At 47.4% G+C, this 23,269-nt stretch overlaps 2 protein-coding genes across 5 annotated transcripts in view; one reads left to right on the top strand and one right to left on the bottom strand.

Moving 5' to 3' along the window:
- Nucleotides 1–23,269, top strand: part of MTOR (mechanistic target of rapamycin kinase) — a 123,273-nt gene that overhangs the window by 41,636 nt on the left and 58,368 nt on the right. For all 3 annotated transcript variants that reach the window (XM_027606540.2, XM_027606527.2, XM_027606534.2), the window contains 7 exons: nt 143–255; nt 570–732; nt 1,872–1,964; nt 2,656–2,802; nt 6,992–7,134; nt 9,520–9,682; nt 9,814–9,959. In XM_027606540.2, coding sequence (XP_027462341.1) covers nt 143–255; nt 570–732; nt 1,872–1,964; nt 2,656–2,802; nt 6,992–7,134; nt 9,520–9,682; nt 9,814–9,959 — 968 coding nt within the window. The remainder of the gene's footprint in view (nt 1–142; nt 256–569; nt 733–1,871; nt 1,965–2,655; nt 2,803–6,991; nt 7,135–9,519; nt 9,683–9,813; nt 9,960–23,269) is intronic.
- ANGPTL7 (angiopoietin like 7) lies at nt 16,962–23,056 on the bottom strand. 2 transcript variants are annotated; one of them, XM_027606550.1, is made up of 5 exons: nt 22,476–23,056; nt 19,955–20,055; nt 19,161–19,355; nt 18,304–18,502; nt 16,962–18,118 (listed from the first exon to the last, which is right to left on the bottom strand). In XM_027606550.1, the coding sequence occupies exons 1-5, from the start codon at nt 22,843–22,845 to the stop codon at nt 17,796–17,798; spliced, it is 1,188 nt and encodes a 395-aa protein (XP_027462351.1). In that variant the 5' UTR covers nt 22,846–23,056; the 3' UTR covers nt 16,962–17,795. The 2 variants fall into 2 exon arrangements, with proteins under 2 accessions (XP_027462351.1, XP_027462358.1); XM_027606557.1 differs by having other exon boundaries at nt 17,721–18,060.

The raw sequence follows: 23,269 nt of genomic DNA, 5'->3' as shown, positions 1-23,269 counted from the left end.
GTAGCTCAAGGCCACTTACAGAAGACTTGTCAGAGTCCCCACAGAATTCGGAATTCCCCACACCCTTGCCCCGCTCTGCGTGCTTCGATACTTGGTACCTGCCTTTATTTGTTTATCACCGGGCTTTTGCTCTCTTTTGCAGCTGTTGGCTGCCATCCAGCTGTTTGGCGCCAACCTGGATGACTATCTGCATTTGTTGTTGCCCCCTATCGTGAAGCTGTTTGACGCCCCGGAAGTTCCACTGCCGTCTCGGAAGTAAGCACCTGTGCTTTGGGACTAAGCAGCCATCGAGCTTTTCACGTGTGGTTAAAAATGTCCTTTTCTTAAGTTCCCATGCCATCTTTCCATTTTTTTGTTACCTCAGCTCTCTTTATTTTAGCCCAGAAATGCCCCAGGCTTCTAGAAATCTTAACTGTCCCTATCCCACTGGGACTTATGTTGGATCCATGTCACCCGAGGTACCTCCAAGGCCGTGCCTTCCCATTTGGTGCTGATAAGATAACCCTCAGCCACTTCTCGTACTTTGGGACCATGTGTTAACAATTACCGTATGTCCACGATTGTTGTAGGGCAGCGTTAGAGACTGTGGACCGCCTGACGGAGTCCCTGGACTTCACTGACTACGCCTCCCGGATCATTCATCCGATTGTTCGAACGCTGGACCAGAGCCCTGAACTGCGTCCCACAGCCATGGACACGTTGTCTTCGCTGGTCTTCCAACTGGGGAAGAAGGTGAGGCAGGAGTCCTGAACAGACGTGCTCTTCTGCCTGGCTTGGGGAAGATGCCTTTTGTTTGTGAACATCTCTTTGCTAGTCTGTAGCTCTCAACTACCTTCAAAGAACTAGGAATTATTTGCCTTTTTTGTCCTTCATTTATTTAGCAAATATTTCTCGAGCCATCTCTGTGGGCTAAATGCTGTTCTGGGATAATGCAGTAAACAGAATGGTGTCCTTGTTCTCATGGAGCTTACATTCCAATGAGGCAAAGCTAATAAATAGTCTGTCTCATAAGAGTGTAGAGTGAGTGAGGAGAGCTGCTGTTTGTTTAGGGTGGACAGCGAAGACCTCTGATAAACTGACATCTGACCAGAGACCCAAATAAAGGTCTGAGCCCAGAGAGTTGGATGCTGGCAGGAGTAGCAAATGCAAAGGTGTGAGGAGGCAGCACGTTTGAAAGGTCCAAGGAACAGCAGGAAAGCATTGTGGCTTCAGAGGAGGGAGCTGGGGGGTGAGGGGGAAGGCTTGGAGTTCAGGTCGTAGAGATAAGGTGGGGCTGGGATGGGGCACAGAGACCAGGTGCTGTAGGCCAGTGGTTCTCAGATGTCCCTGCACAGTATCTGCATAGCTGGGAATCTGTTAGAAATGTAGATTCTTGGGCTGTGCGCAGCCCTAAACCAGAAGCTGGCTGTGGAGCCCAGCAATCTCTGGTTTCATAAGCCCTCCAAATGATTCTGATGCCCACAGAAATTTGCACATCACTGCTGTGAGCCATTATAAGTACTTGGGCTTTTACTCAGAGCAAGACTAGAAGATTTTGGAGGATCTTGATCACAGGAATACTATGGTCTGACCTGGTGACTCACAGTGCTGTGTGAAAGAACAGACCAGGCCAAGGGTAAGAGCAGAGAGAGCAGTCAAAGGCCATCACAGTAACCCAGATGGAAGGGAGTAGGGAGTAGGATTGTAGCGGGGTGTGTGTGTGTGTGTGTGTGTGTGTGTGTGAGTGAGACAGACAGACAGACAGACAAGTAGGTTATTCTTCGGAATAACACAGAGCCACCCCAAACTCAGGGGACCTATCTGTAGCATTCTTTTGTCTGCCTCCTTCTCTGCAGAGTAACATTTCTGACCTCTTCCCTCTCCTTCAACAGTACCAAATTTTCATTCCAATGGTGAATAAAGTCCTGGTGCGACACCGAATCAACCATCAGCGCTATGATGTCCTCATCTGCAGAATCGTCAAGGTGAACTGCGCTTGGTTTCTGTCCCAGAGTCCACCGATGATTCTCCTCATGAGTCTGGGAGCACATCTGGCTTTTTAGCCCTAGATTAGTGATGGGCAAACAGTTTCTGTAAAGATAGCAGGTTTTTCTCAGCTCTGTAGGCGGTGTGGGCTCTGAGGCAGTGACTGGGCCCTGCTGCCCGCGGCCGGAAAGCAGCCGCCTGCTCATGGAAGAGAGTAAGTCTGGCCGCCTGCCCGTGCACTTCCACTCAGGGACACCACGGATTTGCTTCTTGAATAGCTTGCACGTGCTACAAAATAGTCATCCTCCTTTGATTTTTTTTTCCCAATCATTTGAAAATATAGAAACCCTTCTTGGCTCCTGGGCCACACAAAGCCAGACAGCGGACTGTTTGCCCCCCAGCTCATAGCACTTGGTCCCTTGGATCACTGCCCACAGTTTTAGCTTTGCCAGCTGTGTGCTGGTGCTATGGAGTCAATGCTATCACTGACCAAAAGTGACCAGCAAAGATGGGTCTGCAGTGGGCAGTGTAGCCCACCCATTGTTCATTTTGTCCATGCATATAACTTTTTCCTTCTTGTTGACATCCTGACTTTTCCAGAAGATGCGACCTTCCCAAGGTTTAAGGGTGTTTTCTAACCTGGAGGACCTAGCGGAGTTGCAGGGTTTTTGTGTAAATCTCTGGTTGCAGGGATACACCCTTGCTGATGAAGAAGAAGACCCTTTGATTTACCAGCATCGAATGCTGAGGAGTGGCCAAGGGGATGCATTGGCTAGTGGGCCAGTAGAAACAGGACCCATGAAGAAACTGCATGTCAGCACCATCAACCTCCAAAAGGCAAGTCCATGATTTCCCGGGGCTGCGGGAGGGGGCTTGGAAAGGAGAGCCCTGCTCTTCTCTCTTGTTCAGAGCTCTTAGGTCTTGCTACCATAAGTTTAAAACAACCAAAGACCAGCCCAAGCATTTTTCTGAAACTCTAGATACCACGAACTTAGGTCATTTTGTCTTTTTTCCAGGTGTCCAAATTACACATTTTTAAAAATAAAGGTTAAATGTAGAACAAAGTTCTAAACTTCCTTGGAGCTTTAATAGTAGAATCCTTTGTTGCAAATAACATTCTTATTTTTTACATGAGTGGAACAAAACCAGTGAGTCCCCTAATTAGCACTGAGACTGATGCCAGCTCTTGAAAGCAGTGCTTCTCAGACTGCTGAGACTCATAGGGCTTGCTGACTACTGGGGGCTGGCGAGAATGCTTGTTCTGACTGGGGCAGTCCGAGGTCAGGCCTACATTCTGCATTTCTACCAAAGTCCTAGGTAATGCCCATGCTCCTGGTCCAGGGACCACACTTTGAGTAGTAAGCTTTTAGATCTTTGCAGATAAGTACTGAGTTCTCTATGCTGACAAAAGCCTGGGATATAACCAGCTTCCCACCACGTATGCCACCAGCCATCCATTTAAAAACAGGTAGTTGCAAAGCATCGCTGGTAGGTCTGAGTGGAGTAATCATAGTTCTATCACTGGCTTTTAAATAATTATATCAGGTTGCTTATTTCCCACATTTTGCATTATTGTTAGTGCTCCTGGTGACTGTGAGCAGCTCCGTGTTTGGAGTTCCATGTGGTGGTAGTCTTCCTTTCTTAGCGATTGGCCCACAGCAGCTGCACTTCAAGAATAGCTATGGACCGAGGTAGAGAACTGGGCAGGACTTGTTCTCTTCTTTTGGCCAAGCCCATAAAGATTTGAACACAGACGTGTGTGTGTGTGTGTGTGTGCGCGCGTGTGTGTGTGCGCGCGTGTGTGTGTGCGCGCGCGCGCGCCGGGGAACACCGGGGCTCATCACTGACTGTTGAGCCAGCCTTCACCCGCACAGGTAGCTGTAAAGCGGCTGCTACCGAGAAGGATTGGGTAATTTATGAGGGAAGCGGTGAAAGACACCTGGGGCAGGGGCAATGCTGCTTTCCCTCCGTGGAGTGTGCCAGTGCTGGTCCAAGACTGCAGGAGAAGGAGAGGGCCTCCAGGCACCCGGCATCCCCAGGCCGCCATTGAGGCCACCCTGCTGACACCTCACCCTTCAGGGAGGGGCCGAGCAGAGATACCAGATATACATTTCCACCCAGATGTTTTCCGCCTGCCTGGGTTCAGAATGTCCTTCTAACCAGGCAGCTGTCCACCCTCTTAGAGCCATGTCCTGACTATTTTAGGAAACTCCCTGGTAGTCTAGGTTGCTTCCAGGAAGATTTGCTTTCTACCCAGGACTTGGAAAAAGAAGCATGACCTTTGTCAAACAGAAAAAAGAAAGAGTCTTCAGTGTATCTCATCTGAGAGAACAGATCCAGTCCAGGAGCCCTAAGCAGAATCTCCAGTGCTGATCCTCAGCCCCATTTGTGCCTCCTCATACTTGTGTGCAGGCAACTCGGGGTCAGTGCAGTGACCAGTCGGACCTGCTTTCCGAGTAACCGCTCGCCACCTTGGTCATCTTTCTACTGCCTATGCTAGCAGGGGAGTTACACGGGGCACAAAACGTAGAAGCCATTCATGTATACCTCCAGAGTGCCTGCCACGATTTTCAGCAGCTTTCCTGTCTGAGGAGAAGCTATTTGGGCTTACCTTCTAAATGGATAAGCTGACATTTTGTCAGCATGCACCGGCCTCACTGGAGGAGGCAGTCAGCTGTGGCTGGTGGCGGAAGGCGACTGGTTCGTGTTGACACAGTTACCACAGAACCCAGAGAAGCGAGCGTGGATTAGGTTTTAAATGAAAGAACAGCAAGGAAGGGCCACATGGAGGACTTAGCCTATTTGATAGACCGTGCAGTTGTCCATGAAGCTAAGGTTTCCAGAGACTTCTTTGCTACCATTTCTCAAACGGTGACAGTAATAGCGCTGACAACTGCCAACGTCTGTGGAGTGCTTTCCGTGTGTCAGGCACTGATGTGAGCACATTACGGATATTGACTCATTGACCCTTCACCCTGTGAGTTAGGTGCTGTCGTTACTGTGGGCAATTTGCAGAGATATGGATGTTGAGGCCCTGAAAGGTTGAGTGATTTGCCCAAAGTCAACGAGTAAATGGTGGAGCCAGGGTTTGACCAAGGTAGCGTGACTGCAGAGCCCAGTCTCTCAACCACTTGCTGAACTGCCTCCGCCTTACCCAGGCTCAGCCTCACATCACTAGAGGGAAAAGACGTTCTTGATCCTCCCTTGTGTATGTTCAACTTTTGAAGTGCCGTGCGTTACAGAGCAGCTATCCGGAGACCCTTTGTGTAGGGAGGAAGCCAGAGGCCTCTGCATAGAAAAGGACTTGTTGTTTCCATTTTGTTCAACAGAACAAACTTTAAAAGTCAAGTAACTAGTGTCACTCTTCCTACTGGCCCATTGTATCGTCAGAATTATGCACATAATTTTTCAGTTTGTCCCTTAATGTCTCTATTTCAGTTTCTGACATAAAACAGTACTTTATATGGTATCACTCATTTGTAACTCATCAGAAGCCACAGTAGATCTCCAGTTTATCCCGGGAAAGTGAGGGGTTGAGTCGTTGATGGTTAGGTGGTGTAGCACACGGGGATCTCTTCCACTCCCTGGACCACTTCCCTGGGGAACCTCTGCTCTAACTTACTCAGTTTCCCTAGTTTAGGGAGTACACATGTCTGTTCTGCTGGTAAAATCTTTTAAGAATATATTTTAAGGGTTGCCTGGGTGGTCAGTCGTTAAGCATCTGCCTTTGGCTCAGGTCATGATCCCAGGGTCCTGGGATCGAGCCCTGCATCGGGCTCCCTGCTCAGCGGGGAGCCTGCTTCTCCCTCTCCCCCTCCCCCTTGCTTATGTTCCTTCTCTCGTTGTGTCTCCCTCTGTCAAATAAATAAATAAAATCTTTAGAAAGACAAAGAATATATTTTAAAAAGTTAGGGCTAGGCTAGCTCAAAGAGATGATGTTTTGTTAAGAGCAACCTTTTTTTGCTCATCTCTTCCAGCTGGGCTCTTTAGATATTTTACCCCTTGATGCAGAAGACTGAGGCTCAGATGCAACCTACAAGTAATTTGCCCAGAGTGCTCCAGCTGCCGAGCAGTGGAGCCAGGATTCCAACTGATATTCCTGACTTCACAGAAATAGGCACTCCCAGGAGCACTAACTTTGTGCCAACCACTGGTATAAATCTGTGACACATATTAAGTTAATTAATCCTGAAAACACCCTAGGAGGTAGAACTATTATCCTCATTTTACAAGTGAGGAAACAGGCCCAAGAGAAGAGAAGTGACTTGCCCAAGGTCAGACAGCCAGTGAGTTAGATAAGAGTCATTTGAACTCAGGCCACCGAGCTCCAGAGTGCAGCTAGGGCCATGACACTGTCCTGCCCGTCTCCAGAGCCTGGGTCTTCCCATCCACCTCCCTCAGCTTCCCCTGGCCGAAACTCTTGATGCCTGGAATGCTCAGAGTTTTGAGGAATGTTGGAGGGGATAAATCAGAAAGTAAAAATTAAATCTGTTCAACTCCTTTTGTCTCATTCCACCCCAGTGCCGTGTGCTCTGTGCTCTGGGCTCTGGCTCGCCTGAGTGTAATGTGATTCATGGTGCTGTGAACCTGACCATTTTTCCTCTCCCTGTGTGAGCCTTTGCTGTTGAATGAGCCAGTATCCTAATGCAGAGCGCCCAGGGCCAGTCACACGCTGCAGGGGCCATTAGGCTTTGTTGAAGGCACCCTGCGAGTGTCGGGCCCATCCATTCTGGGTCTGTAGAGCTTTCTGTTTTGCTGAGTCCAGCACGAATGATTTGTAAACCAGTCTTTTTCTATATCATGCTCAATTCCAGAGGTTGCTGCTTTTGTTTTATGGCTTCTAATTAAATATTATTCTTTTTGTATTCGTGCTCTGAGGGAATTTTGTATTCGTGCTCTGAGGGAATTTTGTCACGAGAGGTATGATTTTATAAATCAAAGACAGAATAATCATTAAATAGATGAGGGCTCCTTACAGTTGGCCCTGAAAGCTGATGGTTTTCCACTGTCACCTGGGGGATTACAGGCTTGGGGAGCTGCCAGAAGGGTCTCCAAAGATGACTGGTTGGAGTGGCTGAGACGGCTGAGTCTGGAGCTCCTGAAGGACTCTTCGTCGCCTTCCCTGCGCTCGTGCTGGGCCCTGGCTCAGGCCTACAACCCGATGGCCAGGTACGTCCCCCGCTTCAGCATGGGGTCAAGAGGGTCAGCACAGAGAAGACAGTATGTGAGAATTCTGTCTTATCGGCGCTACTTGGAAAAAGGGCTAGTATTTTTAATTTTGCCAACTTGTGGAAGAGAAAAAAAAAGAAAAGGCAGGTTGAACAAGCTCATATTATAGGAAAAGCACCCATCTTAACCTTGCTAGCAGACCTTTCCTTAGATTTGGGTCCAAAATTTTAATTACAATCATTTAGAGCTCTGAAAAGAACTATGTAATGGTTTTATATAACTGCTTTCCAATAATAATGAACTCTAATTATTTACTGCTGAATTACAGATACCCCCCAAACTTACTGGTCCTAAACAACAACAGTCATTTGTTTTGCTCATAAATCTGCAGTTTGGACATGACCTGTGGGGACAGCTCGTCTCTGCGTCAGTGTCAGTGGGGGTGTTTGTCCAGGGGCTGGAGGACCCACTTTCAGCGTGGCTCATTCACATGTCTGGCAGGTTGGGGCTTTCAAATGGGAACTGCCCTGGCTAGGGGTCTTGGTTCCTCTCCATGTGGGTTGTTCTGTGGGGTGCTTGGGCTTCCTCGCAGAATACTGGCAGGTTTGCAAGAGTGAATGTCCCCAAGGGAACGAGGCAGAAGTACATGGAATTTGTATGAGCTGGCCTTGGAAGTCACACAGTATCACTTCTCCCACACTCTGTTGTTCAAGGCAGGCACAGAAACCCACTCAGATTCAAGGGAAGGTGATATGGATGCCATCTCTTGATAGGAAGACTCTAGAAGAGCATGTGGAACAGGAGATATTGTTGCGGCCATCTCCAGGAAATAGAATTTGCCATAAAATAATACTATTTTAAATAATAAATCTTAAGAAGCCTTTAAAGATTTGATTTATAATCTTTGCATATAGAAGGTTTACAGTATAATGTAAATGAATGAAATGGGATGCAAAACTATGGAATTGTGTGATTTCAACTGTTAAAAACACATATACATAGAAAAAGACTAGAAAGTAATAGAGCAGTGTTTAAGTTGGAAGGTCTACGGAGTAGTTATTTTCTTTGTTATTCTTTTTCCCATTTTCCAAATTTGCCTACAATGGATGATTATTATTTATAATGAGGCATAAAATGGTATTTTTTTTATGCTTTAAAAATAGTTCCTAGGATTCCCCCGACTCCACAGTGTGCAGATTTCATATGCTCAGCTGACGTAGTACACCTCTCTTCTGCTCCAAGTCACTTCTGAGCACAATGTCATCCAAGAGACTTGTGATAGACATACACCTATGTGTTTATCCCCGTGGTGCCAAGTGTGCTCGTTTGGGATCCGGGGTGGCCTTGGATGTAGGTCAGAGAGTGTATTTTTTAATTTACACAGGACTTCTTTTGGTCTTCATGTTATCCTTTACATTTCAAATTTTGTGTTTTCCAGCAGATTCCAAAATTATGTACGTTGGTCTGACCTAACCTTTTTCATATGTGATAGAAAGTATGTGTAGAGGCATCAAATGCTCAACCCATACATTATAAGCATATCTTATAGTTTCCAACCCCTTCCCCCAACATTCACCATAAAAGAGGGGATGGGATTAAAGTTCAGATATCGGGCACAGCAAATATACCAGTCCGTGTGTTGCTTTAATGATTTAAAATAGTTGTAGTAATCTTAGAAATGGCACCTCTGGTTCCAGGTCTCCAGCAGTTACATAGGCTTGGAGGGCCTTTTGAGAATTTATGGATTGGGTTTCTATCTTCTAATGCTTCTAGTTTCTTAAGTTGGGTTGTTGTGTTTAAGACCATTCAACTAGGGGTTCTGGTTGTATTTTGAAAAGCAGTCACGGGCGCTGCCTTTGCCTCTTCCAGTCTCGCCTGAGAAGCATCCCAAGAATCCTTTGAAGATTATTCTATTCTGAATCTGTTCATGCCAGCTTCTGTGTTAGAAGTCCCCTTTGTGTTCATTCCTCCCGTGAAGAGAAAAGATGGAAAAAGTGCCAAGAAATATGCCTGTGGAGACAGGTTATTTAGCTCTGCTCTTCTTTCTCCCCCCCCACACCCTCACATGGCTTCCCATGTAGCACAGTGTCTATACCCGCGCTGTAAAATCAGTAGTCACTAGCCATGCGTGGTTGCATTGAGGTAATTACAGTTAAATAAAACTTAAAATTCCATTCCTCGGTCACACTTAGCATGGTTCAAGTACTCAGTGGCTACCGTATTGGATAGGAAAGAGAGACCATTTCCAGCAAATTCTGTTGGACAGCACTGGTCTGTATGAGCAAAATCAGTGATGCCAGGAGTAGATTGATAAGTGACTTTGTGGCACCAGGTGGAGGCACGAGAGCATTTCCAACATCTTTTCCCATTGCTCTCTGCCTTCAGGGATCTTTTTAATGCTGCATTTGTGTCCTGCTGGTCTGAACTGAATGAAGACCAGCAGGATGAACTCATCAGAAGCATCGAGTTGGCCCTCACCTCGCAGGACATCGCCGAAGTCACGCAGACCCTCTTAAACTTGGCTGAATTCATGGAACACAGTGACAAGGTGAGACTTTGCCCCGTTGTCCAGATGGGGCCTGACAGGAAACAGGTGGGAGGGGAGAAGCACCCAGGCAGCCTACTCCCGTTCATGCTTGGCCGCTGTTTTCCTATGCTGTGGGTTCTGCTCTGCCCTAGGGCCCCCTGCCATTGAGAGATGACAATGGCATTGTCCTGCTGGGTGAGAGGGCTGCCAAGTGCCGAGCATACGCCAAAGCACTACACTACAAAGAACTGGAGTTCCAGAAAGGTCCCACCCCTGCCATCCTAGAGTCTCTCATCAGGTAGGCTCTAAACCCTTTTTAATTGCTGCCTTCATCTGAAATGACCTCTCTCCCCCCACTGCCTGCTGCCAAATCACCTGAGTCACGTGGAGGCGTCTGCTCTGTGAAATCTGCCGTCGGGTCCCGGCCAACACGTTTAAATGAGATGCGGTTGCAGATGGCTCTCCCCACTCTTGGAGCCGTAATTGGCATTTCTGTTGACCCCCAGCACACAGGCTCCCGTTGTTTTCCCACCTGTGCTGGCTTGTCCCGGTGGCATCAGCCCCGAAGCTGTTCTGAGGCAGCAGCAGCCTGGGAGCGATAGATGTTAACGCCCGGGTTCGATCGCGCTGTCAGGTCAGAGTAGGACATACTGGTTGTGGTGCCTCAGAGGCCACTGGGGTTTTATTGCCTGAGTCGTCATCCTCTGGAGTTCTGCGGGTGTAGCAGGAAGAGCGAAGTCTGAGATTCAGCGATCTTTTCCCTGGCTTTGACTGTGTTCTCTCCTCTCCTAAGATGATTTTGAGTCTTCTGGGTATGGAAAAAAATAGGTTGTTTAATCAATTTTCTGCTGTTACGAAATTAGAAGCAGCCTCAAATGTTAGCTCCAGCTCCCAGAGAACTGTTTGCTTCCCCTACTGACTATCAGAGAATATTAACTCTGGGATCTAATTATCTTCATGTAAATGCTAACATGGTTGATTATTTCACTACAGATAGTCGAGGGGAAAATCACCCAGCTAATAAGTACCTCCTTTGTGGCTGAAACAGTCTGCTGTGTATGGCGCTTCTTCCATTTGAGAGAATCATCACATAGCCAGCTTCTCTGCCAGCTCTGCTTTTGAGTAAATGCTAAAAAGTGTTCCTTTAAACACTTTAAAAAGTGACCAAGAAGATAGAAATAGAATCATGTTTTTGTCCAAATAAAGTAAGCTTGGAGACTGTTGATTTCTAAAATGCCACATACAAACAGTTATAAACATGCCATCCTATGGAGTAGGTTTCCGTTTCTAATTAGGGACAGCAGATGTGAAAACCTGCATTTCTTCCTCCCATCCCTGGCTTAGGTAACACCATCTTCCTTGATAATTGACAGACGATCTGGCAGAGGAATATAATCATTTCAGTGTCATATAACTAGTTTTGCATGTTAATTTCCTTGCTGACCTTTTTCGGTTTGACACCTCTCTGAAAGCCCCCTTGTCCCACCCCAGGGCTTTCCCCATATTTGAGACAATCACAGAAGCATTAATGTGTATACAGATTTGCAATAGGAAGATACAGTCAGAGCCCTGGAAGAATGTTTGAGAAGGCCATTAACCTCTTAAGCCAATATAACTGAAAATACATCCTCAGAATTCCTTGCAGATTGATCTTGACTTTAAGCACAAACCAGTAGAAGCCTGTGCTCCCAGGCAAAGCCAGGGCTCTGAGCCGTGTGGTTCTGTCCCAGCCTGATTGAGCTCAGCTTGCAGTTCTGCCCACTTCACTTGTCTTCCCATCTTCCCATTGTGTTGCTTTCTCCATTTGCGGCTTTTCCCACTTGCTTTTGTGAAACTGCTTTTCCTAAGCACCATGGCAATGTCCTGCCATCATTGTCACTGCAGAAAGTTTTAAGAAACAGCCTTAGACAAAGCTGCTCTTAGAGAATGTGTGCTCAGTACTACCCCAGTCCTCTGCATGGGCCTTGTGGAAACTCCTCCCCAGGGGTCACCATTGGGGGGGTCGTATGTCCCTGAGTTACCACTTGGGTCCCATGTTGGAGGCATTGCTTTTTGGTGATAGATTGAGCTCCCTTCCTCACAGTGGCCACCGGGAAGCTCACAGCTCAGTCTTGGCCCACTTCTAATGGACTACAGCCCCCTGACCTCTTTTGTCTGCTGCCCTCCCCCCCTTCCAGCTCTATTTTGTCTTTCCTACTCTTGCTTTCCCTTCACTGTCCACTTTTTTAAAGTTTATTCTGGTTTATACATTTGAGTTAGCTGCCTCAAATTCTCTTTGAAATAATCAGGTTAAATAATCAGGTCACAAAAACGTCTTTGCAAAGCTATTTCTTACTTTTGGTTTTTGTTTTAAAAAGCTGTGCTATGCTGACAGTTCTGTTCTCTTGCTACTGGATCAATCTGTGTCATTCCCTCCCTACCTATTGACGTTTTTATCTGTCTGCTCCAGGACAAATGTAATTCCCAAACCAGACTAACACTGAAACAGTATAAACTACTCACATCTCCTCAAAACTTATATATATAAATGGGTATTGAATTCTTTGTAAACACATACATGCATACACACACACCTGGCTTTTACTTGGTTAGCTTGTAGCATTAGGGTAAGGGCTGGTGGCCTGCTGACTTAGACCATTCAGGCTACTGTAACAAATTACCATAACCTGGGAGGCTTATACAACAAACACTTCTCACAGTTCTAGAAGCTGGGAAGCCCAGGATCAGGGTGCCGGCATGGTTGAGTTGTGGTGAGCACCCTCTTACAGGCTGCCCAGCGGACAGCTTCTGTCTGTGTACTCAGATGATGGTAAGCAGAGAACGAGCTCTTTGGGCTCTTTTTAATGAGGGCTCTGATCCCGTTCATGAGGCCTCTACCGTTGTGGCCTAATCACCTCCCAAAGATCCCACTTCCAAATACTGTCACATGGGGTTTAGGCTTCAACATAGGAATTCTGGGGGATATAAACATCCAGTCCACAGCATTCCTCCCCTGGCCCCCCAAAATGCATGTCCTTCTCAAATGCGAAATACATTCATTCCATCACTTCAACCGCCCTGAAGTCTTAACCCATTCCAGGATCAGCTCTAAAGTCTCATGTAAACATCATCTAAATCAGGGATAGGGATGAGACCCTAGGTATAATTCATCCTGAGGCAAAATTTGTCTCCAACTGCGAACCTGTGAAAACAAGTTACATGCTTCCAGAATACACTGTTGGGGCAGTAACAGGAGAGACATCCCCATTCTAAAAGAACGGGAAGAAGGAAAGGGTGACAGATCCCAAGCAAGTCTAAAACCAAGCAAGGCAAACTTCATGAAATCTCCAGGCTTGGGAGTAATCCGTTTTGGCTGGGTCCTCTGCCTTCCAAGCCCTCTGGGGGACAGTCTGCCTTCTGGACCCACTGGGGCAGAGTCCACCAGGCCTGTTAAAAGCAAGGCAATTGTCCTCCTTTTTGAAAACAAGCAGGCAGCCATGATGATCTCTGGACCACCTTGGGATCATTCTTTTCTCGTCTTGAAGAATATTGCATGTTCACAGCCAAAGAGCTCCGTAGTTCTGTCCTGTAAAACCCAAGATGTTTGATAGTCTTCCTTCATTCCTTCCTGTCTCTTTCCTTTTATTTTGTTTTGTGGTTTTCCTGCTGGAGTAGCTGATGTGGTCCGTGGTTCACACCACACTAATCCCCTTAGCAAAGCCTCATGTGGCCATACCCTCCGTGTTCTCTTCCAAACACACATGCTCATTTCTTACAGTATGGGTTGGCTGAAAATTTCCCGGATCTTTAAGTTCTGGCTCCTTTTTCCTTAATCCACGTTCATGTCGTTTCTCTCTTCTCTCATTTTACTCTAAGCAGTCAGGAGGAACCAAGCCGCCCCTCAGCACTTTGCTTAGCAATCTCCTCAGCTAATATCCAGAGTCACTGCTCGCAAGTTCTACCTTCCACAAAACACTGGAACACAATCACAATTCAGATTGTCTGCCAGTTTATAACAGGAGTTGCCATTTCTCTATTATCCGCTAACCGTTCCTCATTTCTGTCTGAGAACTCATCAGAATGGCCTGTACCGTCCATATTTCTGCTACCTTTCTGTTCACGATTACATAGGTGTTCCCTCAGAAGACAGAGGCTCTTTCCCTAGCTCTCTTTTTCTTTCTGAGCTCTCACCAGCATGTGCCTATGAGAGTCCATTCGCGGCACTCTGGGCGTTCTCGAGTGTGCACCTCAGAACTCTCCCAGCCTCTGCCCGTCACCCAGTTCCAGAGCCACCCCGCATCTCAGTACCAGTTCTCTGCGTTAGTCTGTTCGGACCGCTCTAACAAAATACCACGGACCAGGGGGCTTCAGCATTCATTTCTCACAGTTCTGGGGGCTAGAAAGTCCATGGTCAGGGACCAGCACGGTTGGGTGCTGGCGAGCACCCTCTTCCAGGTTGCCACACTACCACCCTCTCACTGAGTCCCCACATGGTAGAAAGCAGAGCACAGCTCTCTGGGGTCCAGCTCATCAGGGCCCCAATTCCATCTGTGAGCCACCCTACCCTCATGACCCAAATCACCTCCCAAAGGCCCGCTTCCAAATACTGTCAAATTGGGGATTGGCCTCCGTGTAGGAATTTGCGGGGGACACACACATTCGGTCCATTGTACTTGCTTTTCTTTATTTCTCACTTTAAGTAGAAGAAAGGGTCTCATCAAAGCTGGGTGCTTTCACTGCCCAGCCCCTGACAAGTAATCCCATTTTTGAAAAATGTTCTGATTGAGGTCAGCAGAATGAAAATTAAAAACGGAGGCCAGTGCTTACGAGGTGGACATGCAGCTCTCATACCTTCTTCTCTCTCACATCGTAGAGGATGAAACAAAACGTTCTTTACTTTCAGGGGTGACCCTGAGCTCTCCTTTGGTTCCTGGTGGTTCTGCCCTCTTTAAGGTCAGAGATTGTGCCAAGGTCATCTCTGAGTCCTCGGTGCCCAGCTGCAGCTGCACCAGAAGAGGTGCTTGAGAAGTACTGGTTCTGCTCAGAATCCGCACACTGTAGCTTACGTGGCTGGGGGTGTCCTGTTCTTTAACAACTGCTCTCCCCTTTCCCTCGGCTGCTCCCTCTGACAAGGTGTTCCTAGAAGGGTGAAGGGAGCCACAGATGCCGACTTAGAGGCTCAGTTTTGGGGGGTGGGGTTTATGGTAACGTTTTTTCCCTCAACATTAACACTGTCTCAGAAAGCTTATCCTCTGTTTACTCAATTGTGTAAATGTAAAAATATGAGTAAATTTCAGCAGCTATAGGTTTTGATTAGTAAAGTTTAGATGCCTTGGCCCCCCAACTTTATTGAGGAATAATTAACAAATATAATTGTGTATATTTAAAATGTACAGCATGATGCCTTGTTACACGTTATGGAATGACTATCAAGCTCAAGATCATTAACACATTCATCACCTCACATTGTTAACCTTTGTGTGTGTGTGATGAGGACGCCTAAGACCTACTCTAGCAACTTTCAAATACACGACGGTGTCTTCTAACTATAGTCACTGTGCTGTATATTAGATCCTCAGAACCTGCTCCTCTTACAACTGAAAGTGTGTGCCCTTCAGCCCCTGCCTCCCCATTTCCCCATCTCTCTGTATCCCCTGGCTACCATGGTTTTACTCTGTTTCTATGAAATCGGGTGGTTGTTTGGGGTTTTTTTTTAAGATTCCACATGTAAGTGATACCATACAGTATTTTTCTTTTTCTCTCTTATTTCACTTAGTGTAATGCCTTCAGATTTGTCCATGTCGTCACAAATTGCAGCATTTCCTTCTTTTTTATGGCTAAATAATGTTCCTTTTTGTGTGTGTGACATTTTCTTTATCCACTCATCTGTCACTGGACACTTAGGTTGTTTCCATGTCTTGGCTCTTGTGAATAATGATGCAATGAACATGGGAGTGCGTATAGCTCTTCAAGATACTGATTTCTTTTTGTTTGGATATATACCCAGAAGTGGAATTGCTGGATCATATGGGAGTTTTATTTCTAATTTTTTTGAAGAACCACCAGACTTTTCCATAGCGGCTGTACCCATCTACATTCCCACCAACAATGACAAGGGTTCCCTGTTCTCCACATCCTCGCCAATACTTGCTGTCTCTTGCCTTTTTGATAACAGCCATTGTACCAGGTGTGAGAAGATAATTTCATTGGGGGTTTTGATTCACATTTCCCTGATGATGAGTGATGCTGAGCACATTTTCATGTATCTGGTGGCCATTCCAAGAATGTCTTTTTTGGAAGATGTCTATTCGGGTCCTTTGCCCATTTTTTTAATTGGACTTTTTTTTTTTTGCTATTGAGTTGTATGAATCCTTTATATATTTTGAATATTAACTCCTTACGAGGGGTTATAGATAGCAAATCTTTTCTCCCATTCTTAGGTTGCCTTTTCAATATATTGATTGTTTGCTGTGCAGAAGCTTTTTAGTTTGAGGCAGTCCCAATTGTTTATTGTTACCTTTGGTGCCTAGAGCTTTAGGTGTTTTTTAGTTGTGGGGTTAGAGGAGATGAGAGAGAGAGAGAGGATTATTAGCTACTTCTTCCAGAGGCGTTTGTGCTCTTCTTCTCCTCTTAACACCCTGATCTTTTCATGCTCCCTTTCCAGGCAGTAGTGTGCTGGTTTCTGGCCATCTCAGACTCCCCGCCTGCTTCAGGAAGTTTCTGTGTGAATGCCTGTCCTGTGGGATGCCCTGCTTCAGTGCACTTCTCTGCTCACTCTATTCCTTTGAAAATCCCTGAGTTCTTGTTTTTAAGGTTAAATAGGTTCCCGGCAATCCAGGGACTGTAGGTGCAATAGGAAACACTGAATAAAAATAATGGCTTACCTCACACTGACTGGGTCAAGGGAATGGGTCTTTGTATTGAGAGTCATATAAAAATGACTTCCTCACACTCAGAATTATTTGGCATCTGTTATGGCTAAAGATATGCTCCCTCTCTATGTGTTAGTTTGCTCAAGTAGAAAGGAAGAGGGTTGGCTTGCGAAGTATTTTGAAGCCATGTGGTGGCACTGGGCTCCGTTGGGATAGAACTGACCTCTCCCAGTGGCTGCTGCCCTTTTTGTCCCCCACCTTCTCACTCTTTGGCTTCCGGCTGCTCCTCCCTTGCTTTCCCTAAAGACTGCAACAAAATCAGAGTCTCTTTCTCACTGCTCACCCTCTGGTTTTTCACTGAAGCTTTTTACCTTGCTCTAAATGATAATGGCAATAATTTAAAAAACCAACGAGTTTCAAAAGAATTTATTGTAGAAGGAAAAAGAAACTCCAGATGTTTACAACATACTACAGTATTTTATTTTTACAAAGCAAAGTACTTATATACAGCATGAATTATTAACCATAGTGTCATTTACCTTCATTTTGCAGCCACTTTTTATAGACAAGTTAAAAGAGAAAGCTCTTCGAGCCCTTTTCTTACAAAGTAAAAAATAAAAATAGATATATCTGTATTGACTGACCATTTTAAGGCAGTTTTGTGCAAGCATCCCCGAGGGACTTCTCCCCACCTCCTGCTGGAACTCCCCAGCCACCCTTAGACCCACTTCTGCCTTTCAGCATTTCACCCTGATAGAGGCAGAGCAGGGAGTTGCTAAAGGCCTGCCACCAGGCCTGGGTCCCCAGAGATCCCTCTGAGCAAGTCCAGCCTGGCTCAGCCCACCACCAGTGGAACAATTTCTGTCTTAAAAAAAAAAAATGTGTAGACCAAAGGTAATTTCATCAGATTTGAAAAGTCAAAACTCTCCTCCATGCCTTTCTCTAACACCCAAGACCCCTCCTTGACGATCAAAATTACAGGGTTCTTTTTTAGGTGAGGAATCTGTTTTCTGCCCTCATACACCTAGGCCTTCAACTGAATAGGTAAAGTGATGTCATAATTACTTTTCTTTCACAGAAAAAATCAAATGGAAAGGAGATTTTAGTGTCTGTCAGGGATCACAGACAGAGAGCCCCCTTGGGCCAGCCCCCTGAGAAGTATGTGTGATAACCCATTGTGTTCAAATAATTCATCCCATTTAGGTGACACCCTTGTACTTAAATTTGATTATGCTCCTGACTCTCTCATTGGTGATTGTAGGCCATTTTCCATCTTTCCACCCCTACCTTTCTCTCCCCTCTTCCTGCCCTTCCCCCGCCCTCACCCAGCTTCCATTTGTCCCCATTTTCCCACCCCTGCCCCGCAGCAGGCCTCCTCTTAGGGCTGGAAGTCTTCTGGGCGGATTTTCATCTCCACCCGTTTGAGGGAGTAGCCAGACCCGTGCCACCCGTACCAGGTAATGCCATCCAGGTGCTTGTTGTGCTCCCCGAGGCGGTAGTACACTCCGTTGAGGTTGGAGTCTGTGCAGCAGTTGTACCAGTAGCCACCTGGCACGAGAAACAGACCGGGGCTGGGACGCCGAGCTCGTCCTCCCCTTGGAGATAGCTGCCAGACCGGACAGCAGGATTGGTGAAGCTGCTTTTGGAACAGCGGCTAAGCAGTTAGAACCCGTGTCCCCAAAAAGAGTACCAAAGCCACAATACCAGCTCTGCGGCTCTAAATCCGTTCTTCTCATGCGGGGCTGCCCCCTCTCCCGCCCCCACCGGCCTCCCCCTCCCCACCAGTCTCACCTTTGCGGAGTTGTGCACACTTGTCTAAGCAGTTGTCATTGTCCTTGTCCTTGGTGCTGAAGGCCGTGTTGTTGTGGTAGACCAGGGCGTCGTTTCCCACGTTGCCGCTGTAGTTCCCCAGGAAGAGGCGGTAGCTGTTCAGTTCGTTGCCCAGGACGAAGTGGCTGTACTCCGCGTAGCGCACGCTGCCCTCCCAGTCCTGTCAGGGAGGACGCCGAGCCTTAGGGGAGCTGCGGCGGGCCCTCGTTTCAGCCCGTGCTGCCACTCTCCCCTCTCTGCTCGCAGCCGCGCATCCGGTTCCCACTGCGGACCGAGCAAGACTTTCCTGCGTGTTTGCCTTTAGGGGGCCGCACTAAGCTGGGAGTCAGGACAAGGGTACTGGGCCACACGTCTCTCCTGAGTCCCCAGCTGGCCTGGACCAGCCTCTCTTTCTGTAGCCCTTCCCGGCCCTGCCTGGAAGGTGTAGGTGTGTGTTTGGCTCTATCCCCCTCGGAGATGTCGTAGAGTGGCTTGAGAGGAAAGCAGCGCTCCAAGGCCACTCACGGCCCTCACGGTTTGCATACACAGGAGCTCGTGCCCCAGGCCAGAGCAGACATCGCCGCATTTCAGCCCCACTGACTGGGGATTCCTCTGCTCTGGCCCGAGTCCAGCCTCTTCTTGTGTATCTGCAGTCTTGCTTTTGTGGAAAAAAAACAAAAACAGGAAAAAATCTCGTCTCCCTCAACTGTACTGCAATCTGCAGGAAAACCATCATAATAAATACACAAGCCTATAGTGGACAAGAATGGGAAGGGCACCCCCAGAGTTGTGCACAGTTGTGTATGGCAGCCTGCTCCAGTCCGAGGCCTCGTGCTCACCTCCATCTCCACACGTAGCCGGGTTGGCCGTCTGGACAGCCGGTGGATGTGCTCATTTCCCAGCCAGAAGTCCCCACGGATGCTGCCAAAGCCCAGCTTGTACTGCTTCCAGTCCCGGTAGAAGGAAACAAGGCCACTCTTTCGTCTCTGAATGGTGGTCCAGCCGCCGCCTGACGTCTCCATGTCACAGAACACCTGCGGCAGAGAGGATGCTCTGGTCAGGGACCCACAGAGGCGGGCAGAGGAGTGTAAGGGCAGCGAGCTGCACCACCTTCCGCCCATTTCCGCAGAGCCAATGGATGTGTGCACATCCATAGTCATGCTGGCTCACTACAGCCACTGTTTGGCCATGTTGGCCGGCAGGAGCGAGGTGGTGGTTTGCTGGGGAAGAATTGTCAAAATTGAGGATGGGGGCAAGTGCACATCTTGTCGGAAGAGAAGAAAATCCACATATGCTCTCAACATGTTCTCTCTTTTCTCCTTCCCCAAAGAATAACTAACTGCTCTAGCTCGTGGCAAGAGATGTCAACTAGTTGGGTAGAGATTATAGAATTACCTAATCTATGTTAGAAGATTTGGTGTTTGGTTGATAATGATTTGAAGGGGCAAAACAGATGCCTGGGGAGGTTCCCCCCCAAATTGAGTGTGTGGCTAGCTCTCTGGTATTTGGTATGTTTGATTCTCTGTCTTGAGTTTCCCTTTGCTTCTACTGTGACAAGCCCCATTGCCCCCAGCCCTTTGAGGGGGCGGAGGACAGATGGGAGCACCTGGGCAGTGGGCTCTGCTGACCTCACCTCCAGCTCGGGGCTGCCCAGAAAGTCATCAGGAGGCAACTTGTACACTCCAGAGATGCGGTAGTTCTTCTGGTAGAGGGACGAGCAGTCATAGATGGCATCTACAACAGGAGCAAACCACAGGGGTGAGCATCCAAACCCGGAGGCTCCATGGCAGGTGGACATCCGTACTGCAGCTCAGTTGAGAGTTTCAAAACTGAGACTTCATTTCTACCACGACATTCACATGAGTGTTCATTACTAGGCCGTGTCTGGATTTTAGAGAGGTGTAGGCATTGGGAGACCAAAAGGGGGTGTATTTTGGCTTCACTGGTTGGGGGACAGAGGGGTAGGGAAGCCCTTCACCTGGATAGCATCAGTAGGATAATCAAACAGGTGGTTTTAGGTTAACTCTGAAATCGATTATCCTGCTGAGGTTCTAGGCCATGAATTCTGGAAACATTCCAATGTGTGATGGCTACATAACAGATGCTCCTGTTTAATAAATTCAGCTTCTGGGACAGCTAGCCTCTCTTACCACATAAGTCATGAGTAGGGTCTGCTTTGGTTGTTGGCCTGGTTGCTTGGTTTGTGTGATGGTTGGTGGTGGTTTTTCAGAGGTAATGGCTATTTTTACCTATGAGAATTAGCTATTTTTATCTAGATTACCTACTAGGACCCTAATGAAGGGAGATAGATTTCACATCTTATTCCCCCCCCCTTTCATCTAACACTGCTCAATTCTCAAATGGAAATGCACACACCCTGAGGAAGGCTTAGAGGCCTTCCCCTGGCAGCATTATTAAAACAAGCAAACGAGAGCATTGGACAGACTGATTTAAGTGCTTCCTTGGCTGCCTGGGGGCTACTGCCTTATGCCAGATTTGGTCTCCATGTTGCAAATGTCAAAGAGCACCATGGAAGAAACCGCCTTTCCTGATAGGATTCAAAGAGCGGGAACCCTTGCTATCCAGGAGAGGCTTCCTACCCTCTGTGTCTGGGATTCTTTCCTTGGTGGCCCCTGCACTGGGCCTTTAAGAAGAACACACCGATGGCGGCACTTCTGCCAAGAACCATCCCAGGCAGAGCGTCTTGCAGGAGGGGGTGGGGAGGCACGTGCCTTCGCCATCAACCCCTTCATTTTCTGTAGCGATGAAAGCATCAACTTACTGCTTTCTCCGCTGGCCTGTCTACTAACACAGTATGAAGGTGACCCAGCACCTGGTAATAGAGAAGAAAAATGAGGAACGATATCCTGGGCAAGAAGAGGAAGAGGCACAGCAGGAGAGCTGCCTTTGTTTGACCCCCCAAGAAACTCCCTGCTGGGAGGGGAGCAAATCCCAACTGGAGGAGCCGGGGCGGGGGGGGGGGGGGGGTGTTGGGTGGTGGCAGGGGCAGGTTCCCAGCTGGCCTGCTCTCCTGTGGGTCTGGTTTCATTTCACAGGCCAGATCAGAACCCACTTATCTGGAAAATGTCCTAAGGATACCTTTCTATTCTAGTCCCACACTGAGGGGCAGGAAGTACATGCTTAGAAAGTGATTTATACATGGTGGTTTATTAACAATGGGATGTCGAAACTTAATTTCATGTTGAGGCTTTTTCTTCATTTGAACTGAGAGTAACCAGTGATTTAGTCTGTTGTGCCTTGACTTGGTCTATGATGTGACCAAAAATTTTTATATCAGCAATAAGTGACATAGATATAGGATATTCTCCTTACAAGTAATAATTTCCTGATGATTTCAGAAACCCAAATCTCTTCTCTCTGAACAGTAAATTGACCTTGGCCAGTCTAAGCCAATGTACCTAGAAACTGAAAATTATTTTAGAAAACATTAAATGTATCTTATTTTGGGGTCACTAAAAATCCAGATCTCAACATTGCATTTTCTTCTTTCCTATAATGGGAGGATTTTATTTGAGATCATGGGAAGAAATAGAAATCTCAGAAGCAGGGAACCTCGAGGAGCCTGTCCTTTCCTGAACACAAAGGAATCCTTCATCTGGCTCTAGGCAACATCCACACCTAATTCTGAGCCAGTGGGAAGAGTCAAGTTTGCAAACAAGACACGAAATCCATTAATGCTTATACAACTAAATCTTTGGGACATGACAGAATTTGGCTTCTAGAACAACAGATGTTACAGTTTTGGTGTTCATTCCTGTTTCCTTGGGACTGAGGGTACAGCCTGTCAGCTCTGGCTAAGGAAGTTGACCAATCGGGGAGACTTGAACCCTGTTTCTAAGATTTTCGATGTGACTCTGGGCAAACCACGTTGTCTCTCTGCACTCCGGGATGGTAATTCATACTTTTCATATGCTGAAACATATTGTGAATAAAGAGATGGTGCAGGCACTGGGTAAATTTATAGAAATGTACAGAACATTAGAGCCGGTGGCACATACCCAAGAAAATATACCCCAAAGAACCCCCTGTCACCGATCTGATGGCCAAGATATGTAGAAATCATGCTACAGACAGAGACACTCGGCCGTTTGAGCAAGAAGATGATGAGTAGTAGATGAACATGTTCTCCTTACCTGCCGAGGTCTGGGTGACAGTCTGGGCCGCCTGCAGCTGCATAATGTCAATCTGGTTGTTCATTTCCGAGTACTTGCTCTCCGCGTCTGTGAGCCGTGACTCCATGCGCTTGGTGCTGCTCTCCAGCTCCATCACCTGCATGACCACGCTGACCCAGTCCCTCTCCTGCTTCTGGCTCAGTTCACTCAGCAGGCTGCTTAGATTGGTGATCTGGGCCTTGAACTCCTTCGCCTCCTCACAGCAGGTGGCCACTTGGAGCTGCACGGGTGTTTTGCGTTTCGGGGGCTTCTGTGGCCACGCTGGGGGGCTGACAAAGGCCATGATGAAAATGCAGAGCCAGGTCACCCCTGGGAGAGTCTTTTTCAGCATCTTTCTTGGGCCTGGGTGAGGAATGATCTTCCTTTTGGGGATCTGGATATGCCCAGCTGAGGTCTGCAAAGCTGAGCAAATTACCAGTGTGCACTTTCTCCCTGGATGGACTAACCACGCTCTTGCTTTCTCTTCCCTTGCTCTTTCTTAGCCTTTGTCAAAGCTTGAGTTTAAAAGTGCAAATGAATTGGGCTCCCTATACCTTTCCTTTCTTTCCCTGAACACTCTACAGACTCAGCATCTTAAATATTATCTGCTGCCTGCACCTCCACCCCCACTGTGGACGTGCATGGTGCTTTAGCCCCTCCCAGCTCATCTGGGAGGGTCAGGTGCCTGTTGGGTGAAGTCAGCGTAAACTTAGGCCAGAGGGGAGGAGGAAGACAGGGGCGAGTCTTTCTTTCCTTGCCTGCATAGTCTCTGGGCT

This window comes from Zalophus californianus, chromosome 4, assembly GCF_009762305.2.
Source record: "Zalophus californianus isolate mZalCal1 chromosome 4, mZalCal1.pri.v2, whole genome shotgun sequence".
In the NCBI taxonomy this organism is placed as follows: Eukaryota; Metazoa; Chordata; class Mammalia; order Carnivora; family Otariidae; genus Zalophus; species Zalophus californianus.
This window is presented reverse-complemented; position numbering and strand designations above follow the sequence as displayed.